Raw genomic sequence first — 22,736 nt, forward strand, 5'->3', positions numbered from 1 at the left:
TTAATATATACCAAAACGATGCTATCTGCTGATGTAGATAAAGTATTGTCGTTAGAACTACCGTCTTCGACTGAATTGGATTGGTCCCCGTTGGCTCTCTTAGAAGAGAAAAAGAGAGATTTAAACATGAAAATCAAAGAATTATTATCTACTATTCATGAACGTCAATTCCAAAGTTTCGACGATTATTTCTTGATGCATTATCATAAGTACGAACTTACTGCCAACACGGAACCATGTGTTGACGAAACGAGTGTAGTTGAAGAAGATGAACATAAAAACCCAATGATGATTGATACCTCTGATTTACAAAAAAATAGAGTAACAGCTGGTCTCTCAATGGATTCAATCATCCCAGATATGGTTCAAAGAAGATCAGCGAAGTCAATCGTTAAAGATAATGAAGAAATATCGGGTAAAATAAGGAAACTTAAACATATTCCCTCTTTACCTAGCGTTGTCGTTCCCAAAATTAGAAAGCCATATAGAATTTCTGATACTTTATTACCTGGAAACGCAAAATCTAAACTAGAACATGATACCACGTTGTTATATCCAATTAATAATCCAGTTAGCTTAGAAGAAGTCTTCTCAAATGATAAAATCAAGCTCCTTTTATCTAAGTTTCCTTAATTTGGATGTGTTAGTAAGTGTTGCCTGGGATAATTACATCTAAATCCCCAAAGGCCAAGGAGAAAACTAGCCAAAGGCTCTTAGTTGATAATATCAACTTGATAGATACCTGAATCAAGAAAGGATATAGGCCCTTGGTGCATCTCGTATGCAATTTTATGGGCAGGAATGGATAACATAGAAATTGTCAAAACTAGTCAGTCCATTGATATCACTAACATCATTATTCAAATGTATAGAAAAATAAAGAAATGAAATAGGAACTTTAGTCCGTAATTCTACGTTAATATTTTGTGTAATCTTTATAAATAATATTCGATATTTTATTTTGTGCTATCTATTGTAAATTCAGATAAGCTACTACTTCTTCTTCTTTCAGACCAATATCAACCTGTTGAAGATCCAGCCATGTAACGTTGGAGAACTCTTCTTTCCCTTTCGTTTGTGAATCTAAATTGGTCATTTCTGTCGTCAGCAAGGCAATTGCATCGTACCCACCTGCACCAGGAATACATGCCACCAATACCCCATTTAGGTTCATGCATGTATCTAATAATTCAGTTTGGACTGGTGGTTCAATTTCAGCGCCTGATTCCCTAGTAATCAACCTAAAATTATCACGGATCTTAGCAATCGACTCTCTCATTTGTAATACAATCGGGTCTTCATATTTGTTGGATTTATTTAGATTATTGATTAATACTTTATATTTTTCAGGATTTGTAAGACTTAATTGATTCATTTCATTTAAAGACGCAATAAAAGCCATATTTCCTGCATTTATTTCCTTGTATATTTCTTGACTTTTTGGTAAATTCAAATTATACCAATTTTTAACTTTAGTAACCAACTTGACAGTTTCAGAACCACTATTCACATCTCCAAGAAACAAACGTAGTTGGTCAGGTAATTTAACGGGTTCTACAGTAAATTTCCAATCTGTATCGTTTATTAAATGTTGTAAGGATACGTTATAGTCCTTCGCTGATAAATTTCGTTCAGGTAAATCAGATATTAAATTTGGTTCAAACCTTTGGTAAGCAATGGATCCAAACGTGGCAGCAGCCACGTCAAACCCACTGCCAATTTTCCCCTGTGCTTGACAATGACTTACTTGAGATAAATTATGAATTTTCCTTAATGTAATATCAATTGTGAGATCTAAATTTGGGTCAAAAACAGAAAATAATGCGGTGGTTAATACAGTAACTAATCCTGCTGACGATCCTAAACCAGTCTTAGGCACCTCTGATATGGAAGAATTGAAAAAATTGAATCTCTTCATACCGTTTTGTTTCATAATACTCCCCTGAGAAGAGTGATATGCCGGATCAGAAAAGATATCAATATTGATATCGAATCCCATTGAGTTTTGGATATCAAAATAATCCAATGCATTTCTTATACCGCATTCAATAAATAGATTTTTCGATTTATTAGTTCCATCCACAGACAATTGACCTTGTAGCAAATTATATGTCCATTTCTCGTTATTGAATTGTGGACTGCAAACAGTGATACTTGTCTTATTTTGGTCCATTGGTCGAGCTGTTGAAACCATGGCATGCATTCTAGCTGACAATGCCACCACATAGGATTTATATCTGGGATCTAGTACTAGATACCCACCTACCAGTAATGCCTTCCCAGGCGCACTAAATACCCTTGCGTTTGTATCCATTGTTAGTTTATGTCCAGTTTCCTTTCAATAAAAAAAAATAAGTCAATAATTGGGATTGTTCCACAAAAGGTGCCAAAGATATATCAGGCTTAGCTGCTAAATACCCTGATCATTCGATTCTTAGAAGCCGAAACAAGATATGCAAATTCCATCGAGGATCGTACATGTGTTTAGATGAAACATATACGCAAATGAAGAACCCTTTTTAAAGCCGGCTTATTTCCGTGTCTACTTGGTGCCATTTTTCGGGCAATTCATTGCTCGTTAAGGATTTAGAAGTTAAAGTATTGGGCACAGGCAGAAGACAGCTCCAAAGAAATACGAAAAGTGATTATTATTTCCTGGAATGGGTTCTTGTTATTTCATTCTCGTTTGCACAATCACTAATATGTATATATATCGTCTACCATTTGTGAACTATCTTGCATTCACTTCGTTAGAGCAATTGTTTTTTTACATATAGTTAGAGATTTTGCATATCAGACTGAGTAAAACTTTTGTAGATTATGTTTTGCCTCATTTAAAATCTTTTCTGTTCTTTTAAAAATGCACTTACTTTGCTTCTTCACCGTTCTGTTTCCCATTGATCGCTTTGGTCCGTGTAGACACTATAACCTATGTCATCAACGTATTTTGAATCAAAATGGGGTATCATTCGGCACCACGACCCATAATTTAGAGGAAATGATGAACTTAAACCGGAAAAGTGAAAAATATTCATTTCTTCTTGATGAATCATGTACAAAGAAAAAGCAATTCGTAAGAAACAATATCCGTTTAGTGAACGGCGTTACTAAGAGAGATTCCGTAGTTCGGTGTCATAGGTGAATAATGTAACGTAAATTATTACCGCGATTGATTACTTCATGCAGAATTAAAGAATTATTTTTATAATATAGACCAAATCTGCCATTATACAAAAGTTTAAGGCCAAGACACATATTCGCTCTACGACGTATAAATTAAATGTCGCCAGTGATCTATGGCCCTGTACGACAATTCGCTACTGGCATTTTCGGCCACCGTATTCTCAACAATAATCGTCTTAAAGATATGAAATCGTTAAACTACTGCAACTTCAGGGTTCAGTCATCGATCTTGACAGAAAACTGTTTGTCGACTTTGTTAAGGATGATTTTCTTGAACTTTCACAAGAAGTTGTAAAAATATATACTCCGATACGGGGAGTCGAACCCCGGTTTCCACGGTGAAAGCGTGATGTGATAGCCGTTACACTATATCGGATCAATTGAATAAAAAAATTTGGTTTTATGTTAGTGTAATAATAAGAAGTTGTACATTTATTTAAATTAACAAAGCTAAAAATGATATTAGGTAATTGTCAATATTTACAAAACAAACAAGGTATTGAAAAGATGTCCTTGCTCATAATTTACTTGGAAGCAATGTTCTGTAGCAACATTGAAATATAACTTATAAATCCAAATCCTGAATATTTATTTCTAGCACTCTACAAAAGGTAATTGCAAAGCAAGAGTTGACGAAGTGATAGACTATTATATGTTATGTCAGGAAAGGCCAAAAAACAAGTTAAGAAGAGAGTTACATTTTCCGATGATAATACGATAGTTCGTCAGAGCCACAGAAAGAAAAACATAGGACATGAACATCCTCCAGTCTACGTGAGAAAAAGTCTCTTAACAATTCCGTTCCATTTAATTGTACTACTCTATCTATATATTTATCATAGTGATTACTCCACAGAATTATTATTACTAGGTCTCATTCCATCCCAAGTATTTTATCTAGTCCTCCAATTCAACAAATGTACCGTATACGGTAATAAAATCATTAAAATCAACTATCCGTTAGTGTTTATATCGTTAGGTGGAGCATTACTACTAAGTGTTCCAACATTAATTATAATTATTTTATTCGGTGCACCATTTTTGGAACATATTAAAGAATCATGGTTATTAGCATCACATTGTTGCTTCTTAGCGTATCCAGCAATGTATTCTGTATTTAATTGTGATTTCAAAGTTGGAATGTGGAAGAGGTATTACGTCATGATTGTTCTTGGTGGATGGCTCAGTTGTGTCGTCATTCCCTTGGATTGGGATAGACCATGGCAAGCTTGGCCCATCCCTGTGGTCATTGGATCCTATTTGGGTGCCTTTGTCGGTTATACACTCGGTTCATACATATAATCGTGAAATAAAAACTATATAGCTTACGTAGATAGAATATATTTTAAGTATAGAACAATTCATTGGAACTCGAATGATATTAAGAAGAATTAAAAATTTGTCTAAAAAAATTAAATAAATACATATATATATATATAAATATAATTACAAGGTACATAGAATTGCCGTAGGATAACAGTGATATACTCTAACTTTATCCATAAAATGCACCATAAACGCTATTCAAAATTAATACTTCAGTTAAACCGAAAGTTTACTGCACTGCTTGCTTTGAATGGTTGTCTTGTAGAATAAAAGTACTGCTTTAATCAACGATTCAGAGATGGCTTGAAGTCTAGCTGTCGCCCTTGCTATATCAGATTGTTCTAATTGCTCGAATGCATTAACTTCTCCTAAAAGACCAGCTTTAATAGACTTAACTGATTCATTTCCTGATCCGCTGTTCTCTGGATTTTGAGTAGCTTCAAGCAATGATATATACTCTAACATTGAGGTAAGCCTTATGAACAATCTGTTAATGTATGGATTGACTTCCCTACAATTTTTAGAATAGTCTTGTAACAACATTAAGATTTTCCTAACGATCAATGATAACGCAGCCGAATGGTTCTTCGTCTCAGTTCTCAACGATTCATTTAATGGGATTGCTTCTGAGTTGGTATCAAATGCATAGAAAGAACGTTGAATTAAACTTAGTAGCATTTCGGAAAGACTTTCCACCAGCACGAAAGCCTTATTGGTATAGATAAATTCATATCCTGCAAATCTTAAATTGGCCAAATTGGAAAAAATAAAGAATAAAGTTTCCTGTGAAAAATTTAAAAACTCTTTGTATGTTTCGAAATATCTTCCGCTGTCTTTCAATTTTTCATATTGTAATAACAGATAATATGTCAAATATAATGTAGTATTGCGATATAATAGACTGTTCACTATACCATCAATCAGTGTTGGTAATGTCCCAGCTTTCTTCTGTGCTTCATCATATTTAAGTTTGAAAATATCCTTCAAGTGAAGAACTTTTTCCAAGGATATTAATTGGTCCTTTGTTTGTAAATATCGAACAATTTCACTAGTTATATTTAGTAATGGATAATCAACTGTTAATATAGGATCCAAAATTGGGGCAGAATTTGATCTTTGACCTTGTGTTAAAAGCGGGATTTCACCTTTAAATAAATGTCTGTAACAGTATTCTCTATAAATAAAATTCCAAAATAAAATTAAGCTCTCGTTAGTCTGTTCATGATTTAATGATATATGTTGGGATAAATGTACATCTTCGTCATAATCAACAGAAGTTCCTACAGTTTGCATTTCTATTGAAGTCACCGTCTGGTAATATTTTAGCAAGGCCTCAAATTTAATAACGTCTTCATAATTCTTGGAAGTATTTCTCATTTGTAGTTCAATCTTTATGAGATACAGATTTTTCTTTAAGTCATTAAGTGAATCTTTCAAAGCTTTAACATTTTCCAATTCAGTAGGTTGTAAGGGGACTATCACTGTTGACACTAAGGAGTTGTACGTTAATAATAACAGGATGGATAATCTACCATATGTAACTAATTTTTCGATACTTAAACTGTCTGGATTAAATGAATTTGAGACAAATAAAGTATCCAGAGCCTGTAATAATTCATTTGGTTTTAGATTAGGGATCAATGCTTCAGATTCCAAGACGATGGATGTATATTTGGTGATTAGATGTTTGATTAAAGATAGTTCTGGGAATTTTATTTCGTCATGTTTTGTCAATTGCAAGATTGGGGAATTTTCTAAATTTTCCAACCATTTTTGATGATTTTTTTCAAACTTTGAAGTGACAATATTTTCAAAGGTATTATGGAACCCTTTTAGGAATGTATCACGGGAAATCAAAAAATTAGAAGTGAATATAGAATTTGGTAAGTCTCGCATGGGAATTGAAGATTTAAACTGAGAATCGTTGAGGTCGAAGACGTTAAATATTTGGTTGAAATCCAAGAATTGTGGATCCAAATCTCTGAATTCATCGATGGTGTTGTATAAGATATCGAAGTGCAAATTATCTTCTGTCTCTAGTTTCCTTTTTTTCTCGTTACCAATACTATCAATAGTACCATTATTATTCTGTTTCCTAGAAAGATCCTTCCACGATAAATTCAAACCTGGAATTTTCTTGCCGGTTATATCTTGTAATTCTAATAATCTACTCTTTAAAAAATCGATTTCTTTCATTACAACCTCTTCTTGTGTATATGGAGTGGGCATTTCATCAAAAAGTGCAGGGCCTTGGATCCAATTCAAGTTGGCAGAATTATCATTAATCGAAGAAACTGTCTTATTATCCATATTGGGTATGGATCTTGGAAGGAATTGAGTGAAATTAGTTGACATTGGTGAATCTGTTTGGTCTTGACTACCATTTAGTAATTGTAGACGAGTATTATATTCTCTCAATTGTTCCAGGGAAGCTAATTCAGGATTATGATGTAATGTGGAAGACAAAGAATCACCTCTTGATGATGAACCGCCTTGAGGAGGTGTTAGCAATTTGGCAGGTCCCTTGGCATGAGCTGGAACATATCTACCTGGAACATCGGGAAAGAAACAATCACCTTTATTTGTCTTGCTACAATTACCACAGATTGGTTTGACACGATCACAACCAATCTTTCTTTTACGACACTGCACACAGGCAGGTGGTTTTCTCATTTTTCTACCGCGAATATCCATCGGATGCAAGAGGAAAAATGGTTTAAATTTTCGTGTTTTTGAAATATGAGATTAGAATGTATTTTATGAAAAATAATATCCCAGTTGTAATGAAAAATATAAGAGTCTCCCCCGTTTAATAATATTCCAAAAAAGGACCAGAAAAGGAATTTATCTAAGCTAGGTACACCAATGAATGTAGACTGGACAATAACAGAATCGTCTATTGTCTTCTTAAACTATGGCTTTTATATTGGCTAGGCTATATCAGTTTATTTATTATTTGACGGGCGTATAATAAATATGGCAGCGATGAAGTAGAAATGAGATGAGATTCGGGCACGGGCTTTGAAATAATAGATTTCGTGTTTTTCAAAAGGCTTCGTCTTTGTTTGTATAAAACAGTGATGGGAGTTATTAGCAATGTATGCAATAAATAGTAAAGGAATATGGAGAGTGTGTATATATATATATCTTTTGTTTTCCATTTAAAAAGTGATAATTTTAATATAACTTTTGGGGACTTTTTTCCTATTGTTGATCAATTTGGTTAACCCATACAAAAAAAATATTCTAGGGGAGGGTAACACTAACGCGTAAATTGGCAGTATTTACCGTTCATCGCGATAAGTCTTTTTGGAAGGTTAGCTATACTTGTTAAGTGGGTATTACAAGATATTTAGTTAAGTAAAGTAGTAGATTATATATTCATATCGGTTTGGCAGATGTTTCCTTTCGGGCGTTGTCGTATCTTCGCCTAATAAATTGGTTCCGTGACGTTGTTTTGGCGTCAAAGCTAATTGGCTATTTTTTTCAAGCAGATATATATATATTATTGGCGTTGTACTCAGATAGAGTACATTATTTGCTTCTGAATATGGTTACACTGGGTTCCTCTGATAATGAGTTCATTTATTTACTCCTATGTACCTTTAAGTCTGTGATGTTGGTTCAACACCTTACGCAACGCGTTTGTTTTCAAGTGAACAGTATAAAGAGCTGGGCGCTTAAATTCCAAGTCCTATGTAACTACATATACCTCTTCCTAACTTTCGTTACCTAAGCTACGTTAAATAAACTATAGCTCATCATGTTTTTGACGTTGTTGTTCCTTTGCTGCCTCCTCTTCTAAAACAGAATGTAATTCTTTAGCATCGTCTTGTTTTAGTGGGACCGTTTCTAATTCACCGCATTCAACAATCGTGACATCTTTTAGCGGTTTATTTGTTTTCATGTCTCTATCCACTCTAGCAATATACTCCACCACTTCCATTCCATTGATAACTTTACCAAACACAACATGTTTATTGTTTAACCATGGTGTTGGAGACAATGTGATAAAGAATTGTGATCCATTTGTATCCTCACCTCTGTTCGCCATTGATAGGAGCCCTGCTTCGTCGTGCGTAATTTCAAAATTTTCATCTTCAAAAGTAGATCCAAAAATTGATTCACCACCTGTACCATCTCTATTAGTAAAATCGCCACCTTGTATCATGAGATCTGGAATTACTCGATGGAATATTGAATCAACATACCCCATCTTGGGATCTTCCGATATTGTTAATTCATAGAAATTCTCAACTGTCTTAGGTACTACAACTCCAAAAAGTCCAAATTCGATACGTCCGATATGATCTTCCCCATGATTAATATCGAAATATACTTTATGTGTTATAACTCGTTTTTTTGCTTCTACAGTTGGAATGAATGTTAAAAACGTTACAACCAATGGTAGTAGTAATACATTGAACATAAATGCCATTATTTTAGACTTGTTTATTTGTTAGTTATGAGCTTTATCCTTGTCTGACTTTAGTGTTTCACGAATAAGTTACCAATAGGTGTTCTTCTATTTCCTCTTTGAAAAAAGGGGACAATCTACATTATTTTACCCATTGTCAGAAAAGCGCCCTTATGCATACTAAATTGCAACTAATCTTACAACATTCATACCTATAGGAGTGCTCATAGGTATAATGCAAGAGCCTCTACAGTAGCCAATATGTAACTTAATATTGCAACGGGGCTCAATCTGCCATGAATTATTTAAAGCCAAGTGTAGATAGTGAATTTTTTTTCTTTTCGATGTTCCTCTTTTTAGTCAACGGTCGTTTTATCTGTATTTGAGAATAAATAGTATTAAAGTTGTATCTAGTTTAAATATGGAGTGTGTCTGTTCCGTAATCATAACCATGCTTTCCACTTGGGATTCTCCTCTAAATAAGTTTCAAATGCTAGCCTCAATTCTTTACTTTCTTCAAACATAGCTTGCTTAGTTTGATTAACTCTTTGATCATCCGGTTTCATAGCTTGTTTCCTTTGATTTCTACCACCCAATCCCAAATACTCCATTCTTTTCTTTTCCCAAATCTCATCAAACGTCCAATCGTCTATCTTCTCGTAAATCAAATCACCACAATTATTCAACCTATAACGTGGTATAATATGAGTATGTAAATGTGGCACTGATTGTCCAGCTTCAGGACCATCTTGAATCGAAATATTAAGGGAATCTGCCTTATAATGCCATTTAATAAATCCATGAATTAATTGAACTGTTCTGAAATAATCCTGTGATTCTTCTAATGTAAGATCATTTAATTCATAAGCCGTCGTCCTCAATGGGACTACAAGTACATGACCTGGTACAATGGGCCTTAAATTCACTAGTGCATATGAATACTTTGATTTCTTCAGATACGTCAAATTTTTTTTTCGTTGTTAGTCGATTGAGTTCCTTATTTTTTGAAGTAAAGGTATAAATATGTACTTGGGAGCACCATGTATACATACGTAGAAGACTTGTCCAGTGACTAAAAATTTGCTGAAATATATTGGTTTAGCAGTCATTTCTCTCAAAAGCATATGATATTTTGGGGGTTCTCAAGGTACAAAATTATAATAAACCGGTATTTAGAGTGATGTTGCGGTGAATGCGTTTCCCCCTTTGCAGTTGCTTGTTGTTGTTTTTTTGTTAAATGACAAAGGTTTTATACCTGAATGGGCAATACACTGATTCAATGAGAAGAAATCTGCGCTTATGCAGTTTTATGTGTAATCTCTATCCTCCATCGAGGGTTTGAGGTATCTTCCTTTGAATGTTAAAATCTCGAACTTGGGCCGAAAACTAGTTTTCTGAAGGGAAGTTATTTACTCTACGACTTCTCGATTTATACAGAGAGAAGCACATCTATTCAAGGGAGTAATGAGTACCTCGAGTGCGAAATTTGATGTATTGTCTCTAGATTACATGAACCAAATGAGCAACCTCTCAGATACTATTGAAGTAAATTCCCGGATTTTGTTAAATGCTGGCGTAACCTGTACAATATAAATTGATTTATATTGAACACCAAAAAGCCATAACTTGAAAACTACTTTTCATAAGATGCTAATTTTTAATTACTAGAAATATATATATAAACTTATCTACATGTAAAATTTTATATACATATAATTGTGACATACAGAAACATTTGAGATGAATATATGCAGAAAAACGGAACAAAAAGAAATACATACGTCAGTTTAATAACTGATGTATAAGCTCCCATCTTGCTCCTCGATAGCAGAAACCAAATCCTCAACCCCATCACTTTCTGTATTCCAACCCAATTTAGAAGAAACACTGATGTTTTTCAAACAGGGCAATCTTTTCTCCCATAATGCAATCGTAAAATCATCTGGATGGATCTTTGCTCCCAACCCTAATGATCCACTTGATTGTAAATAAATTGTTTTCAGTGGTCTTTGTTTTGGAGTTAATTTAGTCAACATATATTCAGAGAATGCCCATTTAGAAACATAATCCACCATCAATTGGATGACTATCAAATTGGAGCAATATCTAAATACATAATCCAATGAATTTTCACGTAATGCAGGCATTGGATAATGAATATATAAATGTGTCAAATTATCACCGATTTGCGATAAGACAGTATAAATGGAATGTTCGTCTACTTGAGGACAGTAGGAGAACTCTAAAAATTTGATAGTTTTAGGCCATTTAGTTTCTGATACGAATTCATTCGTAATACCACCGCTTAGTTTTAAATATTCTAGATTTTGAGGCCATACAAATTCTCTGAATCCTTCACAGTCTATGGAACTTCTAGGGAATGATAAGTGAGTTAGTTTTGTGAAGTTTTTGATTGCTGAGAGAAGTTCTTGAAGCTTAACTGTTTCTGAAACTAGTCCCAAATCTAAATATTTCAATTGATGACATGACTTTAAAGAGACTAATGGTGCATAACCGAAACTTGTCTGTGGTGCTATAAATTTCTGTAGATTTATTGATGATCGTCGTAAAAGCTTCGATACGAAGGAATTCTTCCCACTTTGTAGGATTGTTGATAAATCTAATTCTATGATACTTTCACCAAGTTTTTTCTTTTTGTTTGATATGATTGTGTCTACAAATTTGTTGAAGTTTCTACTTGTTAATTGTGGAGAATGATACAATAATGGCATTGAGAGGAAATACCAAGTTTGACACACTAGTAAAAAATTTGGATCAATTGTTTCGCTATAGAACAGCACCAGTTTTTGAATTTCCCATGGTAATTTCATTTTAAGTACTGGCACTTGTTCTTTTTTAATTATTTCGTTAGCATCATTTGTTAACGCAATTGTGCTGCTATTATCTTGTTGATGATTATGACTATTATGATGAATATGCTTAGAATATTTTTTGTTATTTTTCATCATCAATTTGAAATGTTTAGCTCTTTCTGATCTATCTAATTTGGAGTTAGGTAATGTTATGTCATCGGAGTTTTTAATGTGGATGATTGTATCAGTATCTTCATCATAGTAGTAAAGCCCTTGCGGAGTTTCAATGATGTCAGATTTATTTTTATTTTTTTCTTTAATGAAGTCAACGATATGTTGATGGTCTTGTGACTTTGGATCTTCTTGGATCGAATCATCTGCTGTTTGCGATAATTCTTGATTAGTAGTGATGTCGGTTTTCGCCAATGTCGTTTCAATAAAATTGGAAGAAAGTGATGGAGAAGATTGCTGTGTTTGAGTTACATAACCTTGACCACCTACGTATTTCCGATATGGGGCTTTAATTTTCTTTGGTCTAGTTTTATTAGCCATATTTATTTATTTTTATTATTTTGGAGATGAAGCAGTAAACGAAATAGAGCGGTAGTTATAGTTCTTTGTCGTTATTTGCAGTTTTCTTATAGTTTGAAGATATGAACTAATGAAGGGATGTTAATGAGATGGATAAATTATTGATCGAGCAAGTGTTCCTTTTAACAGTGTAACTTACTCCTCTGGGTGCTACATAAAATAGACTACAACAGTTTATAATGCTTATAGATCTTTATAGAAGAGATTTGAAAAAGTGGGAAGATGAGGAGGATAAAGGTGAGGATGAATGCGGCCGAGGGCTTCCAAAAAGACAAAAAACATTTTTAATCTGATAAAGCCCTATTAATTTGGAATAAGCAGGTCAAGATTTAACGAACATAGTGGGGAAGATTTGCGGGTATGAAGTTCAAAACATGGGGAAGCAGAGAAATGGCACAGTGCAGAAAGCTTAGAATATGACTGCCCTCTATTTTGCTGTACAATATGTAGGGTTTTATAGTGACAAAGACGTCAGAAATTTCATCGTCCCTTTAACCCTCTTTTCCACAGGGAGAAGTGCCGAAAGGGCAAAACGAACTATATTATAGCATCTACCAAAGTATGCTATTATATTCAGTCATGATCCAGGGAGTATATTTTTTCGTTGGGAGCATACGTAGACAACTCAACTTGAAAAGGAAAATATATCAAACCAAAAGGTAGGTAGATTGGACAGTTTGTCGCTAAGAAGAGGAAATGTAAACAAAAAAAAAAATTTTAAATTATGTTCTAACCGAGGTTCGAACTCGGGACCTTTGCCGTGTGAAGGCAACGTGATAGCCACTACACTATTAGAACATGGAAACATGGTTTAATATTTGCTCTGTGCATTTTATGATAGAATTAAATAATTGATAAGCAATCATCATAATAATTCCATATTGTATCAATTCCTATCGAGTAGATCATCTCTTACCTTTTTTACTTGTTTCCCTAAATTCTAGCATAACGCTTTATCTAGAGCTTTTTTTTGAACTTTTTCCTGTTCGTCCTCTTTGTTGAAATAATGCAATTAACAAGAATGAAAAGTTAGATGCACAATTGACCTTCATGAAAGTTGAAAAATTTTCAAAGACTATTCAAAACAGAATATAGAGACAGTACTAGCAGTGCATTGCAATTGGTGACTTTTTCTAACCATTTCCTCGATAAACTCGCCAATCGATTAGTTATCGCTATGCAAAAGAATAAACTCAGTACAGATGATGAAAAATGCCAACCACGACCGGATGATGACACATAAGGACTACACATTTATCAAAGCGGCAACATATCAATGGAGGGCCCCTTTAGGAAGTTCATTCCAAGCAATCTTTATCGAAATTATGGAATTGGTAAATTGAATACGTTAGATTACATTATTTCTTTATTAATTCCATTAATATGCTACTTAATTAACTATCAATTATTATTCCAAGAGAGAAGTTATAATTTACTTACCCCAAATGAAAAAGATTTATATCAAGCTATTACTTATTATAAAGAAAAGAAGTTTTTCTTAAATGAGCATCCACTATTAGGGATCCAGTTGTATTCCTTGTTATCTAATAATATCAAACATATGACATGGCTGTCTTCCATGTCAGGTTTAATTTCATTGTCCTTCGTTTATCTAACACAGAGGAAAATGTCAAATTCAACATTGATATCAACACTAGGAGCATTATCAATTAGTATCTTACCTGTTTACCAATCTGAACTATCCATGATCTCTCTGAACACAATACAGTGGTTCTTCCTATCTATTACCCTTTTTTCAATGACAAACATGTTAAGCTCGAAACAGCTTTCAAAGAATTGGTATTATCATTTATTGGCATTGTCGGTATCACTAGGTTGTAATATGTCCACAAAGCTTATAGGAATCATGACATGGTTCTTTATTTTCTTCGTCATATGCAAACACAGTTGGCAATTAATTACAGATATCCGTATCTCAACATATGAAATCATGAAGTACATTATTATAACATCTTTATCGCTTATAATAATTCCTGTATCGATCTTCCTCGGATCATATTTTATCTTTTTGAACAATTCTCAAACAGATTCCGTTCAATTCTCCTCGATGATGTCACCATTCTTTCAATCGTACCTAAGAGAACCCACATGGCAACCAACTGAATTATTAAACGGTACGGTGATTCAAATCCGTCATTCAAACATGCAAGCTAACCCATCAGCTTCCTTGTTTTCTTTTTCATCGTCTATAACTTTGGGCGAATATTTGACTACTAGGAATAACTCCAATTATCCAGAAGGTTCGAATGAACAAATTGTGTCCTTGACAAATGATGAATCAAACCCAGAAACACACTGGATATTAGAATTCATCGATAACCCATTGAGGACGCTGCCTTCATCTTTATCTGGATTACTTTCAAATGAAACGAATCATGAAAACGAATGGCCACTGGAAGACTTACAAAAGATTAGAATTAGAAATAAATTAACTGGGAAATTATTACGTTCATCATCAGCTAAGGCACCAGTAAGCGAACAAGAATATAACTCTGAAATTTCCTGTACAGGTGATTCATCATACCTCGGTGATAGCGATGAAACGTGGCAAGTGGATTATTTTGGTATGAAACTATCCAAAAATATTCGTAAAAAGAAAAGAAGAGACGGTTTCGAAGGCGCTTTAATAATACCACCAAGAATAAGCCTTCTTAAATTGGATAATGTTGGGCAGGGTTGTACGTTGTTGGGTCATGATACAAAATTGCCGGAATGGGGGCAGTTTAATCAAGAAGTGATTTGTATTCGATCTCCAAATTTGGAAAGAACCTTATTTCAATTTATTCCTGTTGAGAAGTATAATTCTCCTTCTTCAAGCAATGATAACAAGCAATTCGAGTTGGTTTCATTTCTTGATATCGTAAAGAATAGTGACAAGAAAAATATTATCCACTATTATTTGAGACTAGTTTCGGAATTATTAGAAAAACAATATAAATATAATTATTTTGTTAGATTAGAGAAAGTCAAAGATATGAATACATATGATGAGGATGCTGATAATAATCATCTTGCTCCAGAAAAATGGGCATTCCATACCTTTAGTCATGATGAAAGCGATAATTTTGGTTTATTAGGCAATATTATATGGTTAAGTTCCATAGTTGGAATAATAACATTTATAATCAATGTTGATTTCCAAATAATGAAATGGAATCCATGGAAAAAAGTTGCACATACTCCCTCGATAAACAAATTAATATACTATCAATTCGGTATAGAATGTTTATTTGGTTGGTTTATCCATTTTTATATCTTCACCAAAAGTCCACATCAAATTTTGAACATCGAACTATACTTCCCAAGTTTCTTATTTGGCTATTTACTATTTACAGAAACAATCTCACGACTATACAATTGGTCGGTTATGAAATCCTCTATCATTATGGTATTATATTATGGAGGATTCTATTATCTACTCAAATAGATCAATAGATTACTATGCGTAGAATCAGATTTTATCTTAACTAGAATTTATTTTTTTTCTATTCATGACATTATTTCTCAACATTTATTTCTGTAGTATTAAGTCTTTGAATTGTATTCTCAACATTATTTTGATTGGTAGGTAAGGTTGCATTATTGATAGAGATATCCGTTGTATTTACCTCTGTATTCATCTCCGTGTTGGCCGTACCAGTCGTCGTCGTAGCTGGCGTCGTCATGCTGTCAGCGACTTCTCCTACATTGTTATGCCTTGTACTTGCAATTCCAGTGACAAAATAATCGATTAAACCATCGACTTGAGTCAGTAGATTTTCCTTTTCTTTTATGGCCTGTATCTTTGCTTCCTCCACTTGAACCAATTTCTTCTGTAATGAATCAATTTTATGCAATTGTTCTTCTGCAGACACATCAACACCAGGTAAAGAATCAATTAATTTCATAGTTTGTCTTGTCTTCAAAATAATATCGGTAGATAATTCATCAATGGTATTAGAAAATTCATCAGGTGGAGCGACTGTTGCATGCTTATCCGACATCAATGGTTCTGAAGTATTCAATGGTTCGAAGCCATGGTTCTTATCTATATAGTTTAACGTGGCGCAGAATTGTTCCACTAATTGATCCAAACAAATTTGTAATTGAGTAAGCCTATCTGTCATTCTGTCGGTAATGATACTTATACCTTACGGTGGTTTATGGATTATCTGATTTCTTATACTTCTTCTTTGCCTTGACTCTTTTAATGTTCTTATTTCTTACTTTCTTTCAATCGTGTGAAACGTTTGAATATAAACTATCTCAAGAAATATATTTTTATAAAAAAAAGACCATCAATTTTTTATTGATGAAGAGAAAGAAAGTAAATAGTGAAAGAAGGCCAAATAGCCCCATATATGAAAATTATATAATCTAGTACGACAACTATAATGACAGAACAAGAATCTATTACATCCACACAACAAGAACGAGAACCAGAACCTTCGCAAGAGGTCTTGAATGTACCGACACAATTAACAGCCTTACCATGCGATAGCAGTACCATTGATGAACTATCTCCATATGTAAACGAAGTAGCAATATGGCAACCAGATGAGAAATTCAATCGATGTTTTAATTGTAGTCGAAAATTCACATTCCTTCTAAGAAGACATCACTGTCGATGTTGTGGGAACATATACTGTGAATCATGTTGCTCTAATTTCGTTGATTTTGATAAATCAAAAGTAAAGCTATTAAGAAGATTTGAAGAACCACCGTATAGAATTTGTGATTTATGTTTTAAAGATTTAATGAAATTAGCTTATATCACTAGAGGATCTGGGGAATCGGATGATTCTATGAGTGAAAACAGTGAAAACAATGATTCCGATTCACAACAGAGCCATCAAATGTCAACAGTAAATAGTCATCTAGTTGCAGTCCCATCAGCAGGGGAAGAAACCTTTTGTCCTGTTTGCAATTTAATTCTATCTCAATTCCAAAATGAAGAATTGGCAGCAGCCCATGTTGAAGATTGTATACGAAATGCTGAATTGGCCCATAAGGCATCTTCCTCGTCTTCTTCACCGAGCCGTGCTAAATCTCGCAATAGACCTAAGATGCTGGTATATAAAGTATCAGCAACAAGTGGAAAAAATCATATACTAGATACAGATCATACCATTCCTGACAACAACAAGGTTGGGAATAGGAATGAAGCTGAGCGAACTGAAGGAAACCTCCAAGAATGTCCAATATGCTTTGAAGATATAGAGATAGGTGAAAAAGTTGCTAGATTAGAATGTTTATGTGTTTTCCATTACCATTGTATTAAAAGCTGGATAAAGAAAAAAGAACATCAATTAAAAGAATCTCCGCAACCTAATGGAACAGCAGAAATAAATAGAAACTTTTGTCCATTCCATGATGCCATTCTCTAAAAACATAATTGCATTTGTATCACTAGATCACCGTCATTGTAACAATAATGTATAGTCGAAAAATATAGCTTACATACGGCTCATTCAAATCATTTGAAGCATTTTCTGAACCCTCACGATCATTTGAAGGAAATATATAATTGGCAGTTGTCTTTTTATATGATCTGTAGCGAATACTAGTAATGAGATTAAGTTATTTACTTAGACACAATGTTGGGGAATATCTGTGGATTTATTCTTCTCTATGGTAAAGAAGTTTTTTTAATGTACAAAATGCTTATTCAACGTCGCTATATAGATCACTGTCCAAATCTTCTGGAACATCACTGTAATGATCACTACTATCACTATCACTTTCATCACTACTTTCTACTGATTGTTTGTTTTCTCCGTCTTCATTTTCTTGTTCTAATTCTCTTGCTTTCCTTCTCTCTAGTTTACGTTGTTTCTTAGCCTCCTTTACGGCTTTCTTCTTAGCAATATTTGCTTCTTGTTCTTTCTTTCTTTCTTCCTTTAATTTCATCTTTGCAGCGTGTCTCTTTTCAAGAATTCTAACTTCTGCGCTACTCTTTTCGACAAACTCATGATGTAAGACTTTACCTGAGCAAATACCTTCTTCGATCTTAACTAATTTTAATGTCAATCTTGGTCCCAATTCAGTTAATCTAATGGCCTTCTTACGTGGAACAACAGGTGTATCATCTTCAACAACAACTTTCTTCACTATTGATTCTTCTTCGTCGTGATTTTCTTCAATGGCATTACCATCCATATTTATATCTCCATCTTCATCATTATTTTCTGGACTTGATTGTTTCTTTTGAACCATATTAATGTTTTTCCCCCTTATATCTTTTTTATCAACAACTCTGACAATAGCATCATCATCGACTTCAGATTCTGATGTGTAAGCATTTAAATCATGGTCTAAAATTAAAGAGGAAATATCTTCCTTTCTATGTAAATTCGGCACTGATTTACTCAAATTATGTTTGGATTTATAGAGCCTATTCAAATTCTTGGAAATATCTACATCTTTAATATCAATAAAGTAATGACGCATAGTAATCTCGCCAGTTTCTTGATCTTTATTAATCATAAATACCCTCTTTATGGTATTTAATTGAGTTCTGGCAGGATTTAAAGGTGGGAAAATATTTTGAAACATGGAAACGACAACTTTTTCAGCATTTTCCTTGGCAGCGTTACTTTCATCATCTTTCTTCTTAATTGTATTAAATCCATTCAACACTAACAATGGTGGATCTAACACATCTTCTTTATTTAATGATTTTGGTCTTCTTAAATACTTTTTGATATCTCTACCTAAGGAATAATCCGTAACTTGGAAAGTAATAGTAGGACCTTGTGGAGTTCTTGCAATCTTCAAAGAGACATTCCCGGTCTTTTCAGATTGAGTGAAGATGAAAAGATGAGAAACACCTAATGGACCACACATAACGACGAAATCCTTTAATTTATTTGATTTACGTTCTTTTAACTTTATCGCAGTATGAGGTTGCATGATTTGACGGAAATCTTTGACCAATTGGTTCAAAGAATGGTTACTTAGAGAGGTTTGACCAACTCTAATGACCATGGATTTTGGGATGCCCTTTAGGTCTTCCTCTGTTTGTTGAACATGAGTTCTCTTTTTAGTTCTTCTTTTAGCCATTTTGTAGTAAACTTTTTTATTGGAGCAATCTCTTCACAGTAGAATACGAAAAGCTCTTTTTTGAGAAAACTACTGAGAGCTAATTGTTATGAATATAAGCAGTAATAAATACTCTCCCTTTAAGCGTAAGAATCAATCTCCTCTATAATCATCTACAGCTCATCTCAGCCCATCTCTCTCTTCCTTCTTTTTTTTAGTTTTCCAGTTTTCAAATATTTTGCGATGAGCTAAAATTTTTCACTTCACATTTTCCCGTGCAGGATGATTTGAAAAAATTTCGAAAATATAATAATAAACAAATTGTGATGAGATGAGATGAGATGAGATGAGATGAGATGAGCTCTGAGAAGAGACGAGCTGGAATGTTTAATGGGGACTTTACCTTTTGACTACTTGACATTTAAGCGACATATTGATCGAGCAGGAGGAATATTCATACTTTCATCGTTTTCGATATCAAACAAAGGAAGCAAAAATAATGTCTGGGAAAGTAGATAAGAAAGTACAGAAAAAGTCTTCAAACAATGAACTGACTTCATTAGCTGCGAAAATCAAAATAAGAGCCTTAGAAAACCAAAAGAAACTGAAAGAACAATCAGAACAAGAATCTTCGAAAGAGAGCGAGGATGAGGAACAGGATGAAAATGCCAAAACAAATAAAAGAAGTCATAAATCAAAACAAGAAGAAGAAGATGAAGATGAAAATTCAACAAGTTACGAAACGTTTGAAACATTCTCGGAACTAAACCTAGTACCAGAATTAATTCAAGCTTGTAAAAATTTGAATTATTCCAAACCAACTCCAATTCAATCCAAATCCATCCCTCCAGCATTGAAAGGGCATGATATTATCGGTTTAGCACAAACTGGTTCAGGTAAAACTGCAGCATTCGCCATTCCGATCTTAAATAGTTTATGGCATGATCAACAACCATATTATGCCTGTATCTTGGCACCTACCAGAGAATTGGCCCAACAAATCAAGGAAACTTTTGATTCATTAGGATCACTCATGGGAGTCAGATCAGTTTGTATTGTTGGTGGTATGAATATGATGGATCAAGCTCGTGATCTAATGAGGAAACCACATGTTATTATCGCTACTCCAGGTAGATTAATGGATCATTTAGAAAATACAAAGGGGTTTTCACTAAGAAAATTGAAATATTTAGTTATGGATGAAGCTGATAGATTACTAGATATGGAATTCGGTCCTGTTTTAGATCGAATCTTGAAAATTCTTCCTACTCAGGGGAGAACCACATACTTGTTTTCTGCAACTATGACTTCAAAGATTGATAAATTACAAAGAGCAAGTTTGACAAATCCTGTCAAATGTGCAGTGTCTAATAAATATCAAACAGTTGATACATTGGTTCAAACCTTGATTGTGGTACCTGGTGGTTTGAAAAACACATTTTTAATATATCTGTTGAATGAATACATTGGGAAAAGTACGATTATATTTACAAGAACGAAGGCAAATGCGGAAAGAATATCAGGGCTATGTAACTTGCTTGAATTCAATGCTACCGCATTGCATGGTGATTTAAATCAAAATCAAAGAACCGGTGCCTTAGATTTATTTAAAGCAGGAAGAAAGACTATTCTTGTAGCCACCGATGTTGCTGCTAGAGGGTTAGATATTCCGTCCGTTGATATTGTTATTAATTATGATATCCCAGTTGATTCTAAATCCTATATTCATCGTGTGGGGAGAACTGCAAGAGCTGGTAGATCAGGTAAATCTATATCGCTAGTTTCTCAATATGATTTAGAATTGATCTTAAGAATTGAAGAAGTTTTAGGTAAAAAATTACCAAAAGAAACTGTTGATAAAGAGATGATATTGACTTTAAGAGACTCTGTTGATAAAGCTGATGGTGAAGTTATTATGGAATTAAATAGAAGAAATAAAGAGAAAGTTGCTAGAGGGAGAGGTGGAAGAAGAGGAAGAATGCAATCGAGACAAAACATGGATAGAGGCGATTAAATGATTGATCGAAAATACAACAAATTATTTATTCTATAATGTATATATGCTATGGTATCGACACTTTATAGATTGAAATCAGCGAACTTTACCATAGTGGTTAAGGCCAATTTTTATCTTTTCAGCTGTAAAATTACATCTTGACACGTACCGTGTGTGAAGACTACAAACATGCAAAGATTGGCCTGGTAGCAAGATCATACATATGAACATGAAGTGAACGATATTTAACGAACCTATACAAGAATATAAAATAGGCTATTTAAATGATCAGATTAACTAAACTGTAATGCAAATTATAAACAATGAATGAAACGAATTTTGTCGCAGAATTAGGTATTTAAAGGTGTATGCAGTTTCGGGACAAATTTAATGATAGGTGCCATGCTGGATCAACGATCTAGATCTTCAGACACAACTAAGACCACATCCTTCTTTACTTTGGTGTTTTGGGAGTGAGGTAAAATGGGTCATCATCTAGATTATCTGCTTCTGTGTAATTTTCTAGTAATGAAGGAAAGTCATATTCTTTCAAGAAGTCAGGTGAAATATCTTCATAAGAGTTTGTATTCTCCTTCAGTTTACTCTTCAGTAAACGTGTTGGATTACGGGCTGGTGGAAGAATTACTGGACGAGTATTTGACGCCTCATTTAAATTTGGCACATTTCGTGCAGAAATGGGCATTTGTAATGGTTTCTGTCTTTTACAAGACTTATATCTCACGCATTTCTTAGATGAATTTAGTTGTATTGGTGTTATAGAACGACTTCTACTTTGGATTGATGTATGATCAGAATTGTAGCTTGTGTCCGGTATTGATTCTGTTCTGAAAGCACAATTTAAAGGGTAAGAAGGAGTTGGAGTGGTTGGTGTCGATTGCCCATTATACTTTGTATTAGAAGTAAGACCGGTTTCATCTGGGGATGTTGGTTTGAAGGATCCATGTGATATGTGTTGGAAGCCAAATGGGGTTGTGATATGCATCTTCTTCGGAGCGACGACAGGTTGTTTAATATTGAACAATGATATGAAACGTTTCGCTGGAGACTTCTTTATTGGAGAGTCAAACAAGGAATTATCTGATGAATCAAAAGACAGTGAGTCATCTGTTGAAGAAAAAGACAACAGTGGAGGCAAGCTAATATTTCTTTTACTTCCCAGTACAGGCTGATCGCTATTAAGTAAAGCTACGCCTAAAGCTTCGTCTTCGTCATCAGATTCGGAAAACCGATGTGTTTGGAATGTATAGATCTTTTCTGCTTCTTGATCTTCATCGATCCATATTGAGTTCATTCGAGAGTGATTTATGTTGATTTTTGTAGGTTGATGCATAGCCGTTTACAGTTCTAG

At 33.9% G+C, this 22,736-nt stretch overlaps 13 protein-coding genes and 2 non-coding genes across 15 annotated transcripts; 5 read left to right on the forward strand and 10 right to left on the reverse strand.

Moving 5' to 3' along the window:
- Positions 1-18: 18 nt before the first annotated feature.
- NDAI0C04140 (uncharacterized protein) lies at positions 19-633 on the forward strand (the record flags this gene model as incomplete). The annotated part of the gene is made up of 1 exon (XM_003669269.1): positions 19-633. The coding sequence occupies one exon, from the start codon at positions 19-21 to the stop codon at positions 631-633; it is 615 nt and encodes a 204-aa protein (XP_003669317.1).
- A 337-nt stretch (positions 634-970) lies between these two features.
- On the reverse strand, positions 971-2,314 carry ERG8 (phosphomevalonate kinase; the record flags this gene model as incomplete). The annotated part of the gene is made up of 1 exon (XM_003669270.1): positions 971-2,314. One exon carries the CDS (start codon positions 2,312-2,314, stop codon positions 971-973), a length of 1,344 nt encoding a protein of 447 aa, XP_003669318.1.
- A 1,173-nt stretch (positions 2,315-3,487) lies between these two features.
- NDAI0Ctrna3E lies at positions 3,488-3,559 on the reverse strand. The gene has a single exon. It is a non-coding gene; the product is annotated as a tRNA-Glu (tRNA).
- Positions 3,560-3,840: 281 nt separating this feature from the next.
- GPI11 (mannose-ethanolamine phosphotransferase GPI11) lies at positions 3,841-4,485 on the forward strand (the record flags this gene model as incomplete). The annotated part of the gene is made up of 1 exon (XM_003669271.1): positions 3,841-4,485. The coding sequence occupies one exon, from the start codon at positions 3,841-3,843 to the stop codon at positions 4,483-4,485; it is 645 nt and encodes a 214-aa protein (XP_003669319.1).
- Positions 4,486-4,725: 240 nt separating this feature from the next.
- RSC3 (Rsc3p) lies at positions 4,726-7,203 on the reverse strand (the record flags this gene model as incomplete). Its single annotated transcript, XM_003669272.1, has 1 exon — positions 4,726-7,203. One exon carries the CDS (start codon positions 7,201-7,203, stop codon positions 4,726-4,728), a length of 2,478 nt encoding a protein of 825 aa, XP_003669320.1.
- A 1,057-nt stretch (positions 7,204-8,260) lies between these two features.
- Positions 8,261-8,947, reverse strand: CPR5 (peptidylprolyl isomerase family protein CPR5; the record flags this gene model as incomplete). Its single annotated transcript, XM_003669273.1, has 1 exon — positions 8,261-8,947. The coding sequence occupies one exon, from the start codon at positions 8,945-8,947 to the stop codon at positions 8,261-8,263; it is 687 nt and encodes a 228-aa protein (XP_003669321.1).
- A 422-nt stretch (positions 8,948-9,369) lies between these two features.
- On the reverse strand, positions 9,370-10,050 carry HNT2 (bis(5'-adenosyl)-triphosphatase; the record flags this gene model as incomplete). Its single annotated transcript, XM_003669274.1, has 2 exons — positions 9,370-9,876; positions 9,979-10,050. 2 exons carry the CDS (start codon positions 10,048-10,050, stop codon positions 9,370-9,372), a joined length of 579 nt encoding a protein of 192 aa, XP_003669322.1.
- A 663-nt stretch (positions 10,051-10,713) lies between these two features.
- On the reverse strand, positions 10,714-12,291 carry PFU1 (Pfu1p; the record flags this gene model as incomplete). Its single annotated transcript, XM_003669275.1, has 1 exon — positions 10,714-12,291. One exon carries the CDS (start codon positions 12,289-12,291, stop codon positions 10,714-10,716), a length of 1,578 nt encoding a protein of 525 aa, XP_003669323.1.
- A 764-nt stretch (positions 12,292-13,055) lies between these two features.
- Positions 13,056-13,128, reverse strand: NDAI0Ctrna3V. The gene has a single exon. It is a non-coding gene; the product is annotated as a tRNA-Val (tRNA).
- A 478-nt stretch (positions 13,129-13,606) lies between these two features.
- PMT7 (putative dolichyl-phosphate-mannose--protein mannosyltransferase) lies at positions 13,607-15,778 on the forward strand (the record flags this gene model as incomplete). The annotated part of the gene is made up of 1 exon (XM_003669276.1): positions 13,607-15,778. One exon carries the CDS (start codon positions 13,607-13,609, stop codon positions 15,776-15,778), a length of 2,172 nt encoding a protein of 723 aa, XP_003669324.1.
- A 70-nt stretch (positions 15,779-15,848) lies between these two features.
- SRB7 (Srb7p) lies at positions 15,849-16,457 on the reverse strand (the record flags this gene model as incomplete). The annotated part of the gene is made up of 1 exon (XM_003669277.1): positions 15,849-16,457. The coding sequence occupies one exon, from the start codon at positions 16,455-16,457 to the stop codon at positions 15,849-15,851; it is 609 nt and encodes a 202-aa protein (XP_003669325.1).
- Positions 16,458-16,724: 267 nt separating this feature from the next.
- Positions 16,725-17,717, forward strand: PIB1 (phosphatidylinositol-3-phosphate-binding ubiquitin-protein ligase; the record flags this gene model as incomplete). Its single annotated transcript, XM_003669278.1, has 1 exon — positions 16,725-17,717. The coding sequence occupies one exon, from the start codon at positions 16,725-16,727 to the stop codon at positions 17,715-17,717; it is 993 nt and encodes a 330-aa protein (XP_003669326.1).
- Positions 17,718-17,994: 277 nt separating this feature from the next.
- On the reverse strand, positions 17,995-19,392 carry SSF2 (rRNA-binding ribosome biosynthesis protein; the record flags this gene model as incomplete). Its single annotated transcript, XM_003669279.1, has 1 exon — positions 17,995-19,392. One exon carries the CDS (start codon positions 19,390-19,392, stop codon positions 17,995-17,997), a length of 1,398 nt encoding a protein of 465 aa, XP_003669327.1.
- A 478-nt stretch (positions 19,393-19,870) lies between these two features.
- On the forward strand, positions 19,871-21,385 carry RRP3 (RNA-dependent ATPase RRP3; the record flags this gene model as incomplete). The annotated part of the gene is made up of 1 exon (XM_003669280.1): positions 19,871-21,385. The coding sequence occupies one exon, from the start codon at positions 19,871-19,873 to the stop codon at positions 21,383-21,385; it is 1,515 nt and encodes a 504-aa protein (XP_003669328.1).
- A 436-nt stretch (positions 21,386-21,821) lies between these two features.
- On the reverse strand, positions 21,822-22,718 carry GIC2 (Gic2p; the record flags this gene model as incomplete). The annotated part of the gene is made up of 1 exon (XM_003669281.1): positions 21,822-22,718. One exon carries the CDS (start codon positions 22,716-22,718, stop codon positions 21,822-21,824), a length of 897 nt encoding a protein of 298 aa, XP_003669329.1.
- Between the last annotated feature and the right edge of the window lie 18 nt (positions 22,719-22,736).

This window comes from Naumovozyma dairenensis, chromosome 3 (assembly GCF_000227115.2).
Source record: "Naumovozyma dairenensis CBS 421 chromosome 3, complete genome".
Lineage (NCBI taxonomy): Eukaryota > Fungi > Ascomycota > Saccharomycetes > Saccharomycetales > Saccharomycetaceae > Naumovozyma > Naumovozyma dairenensis.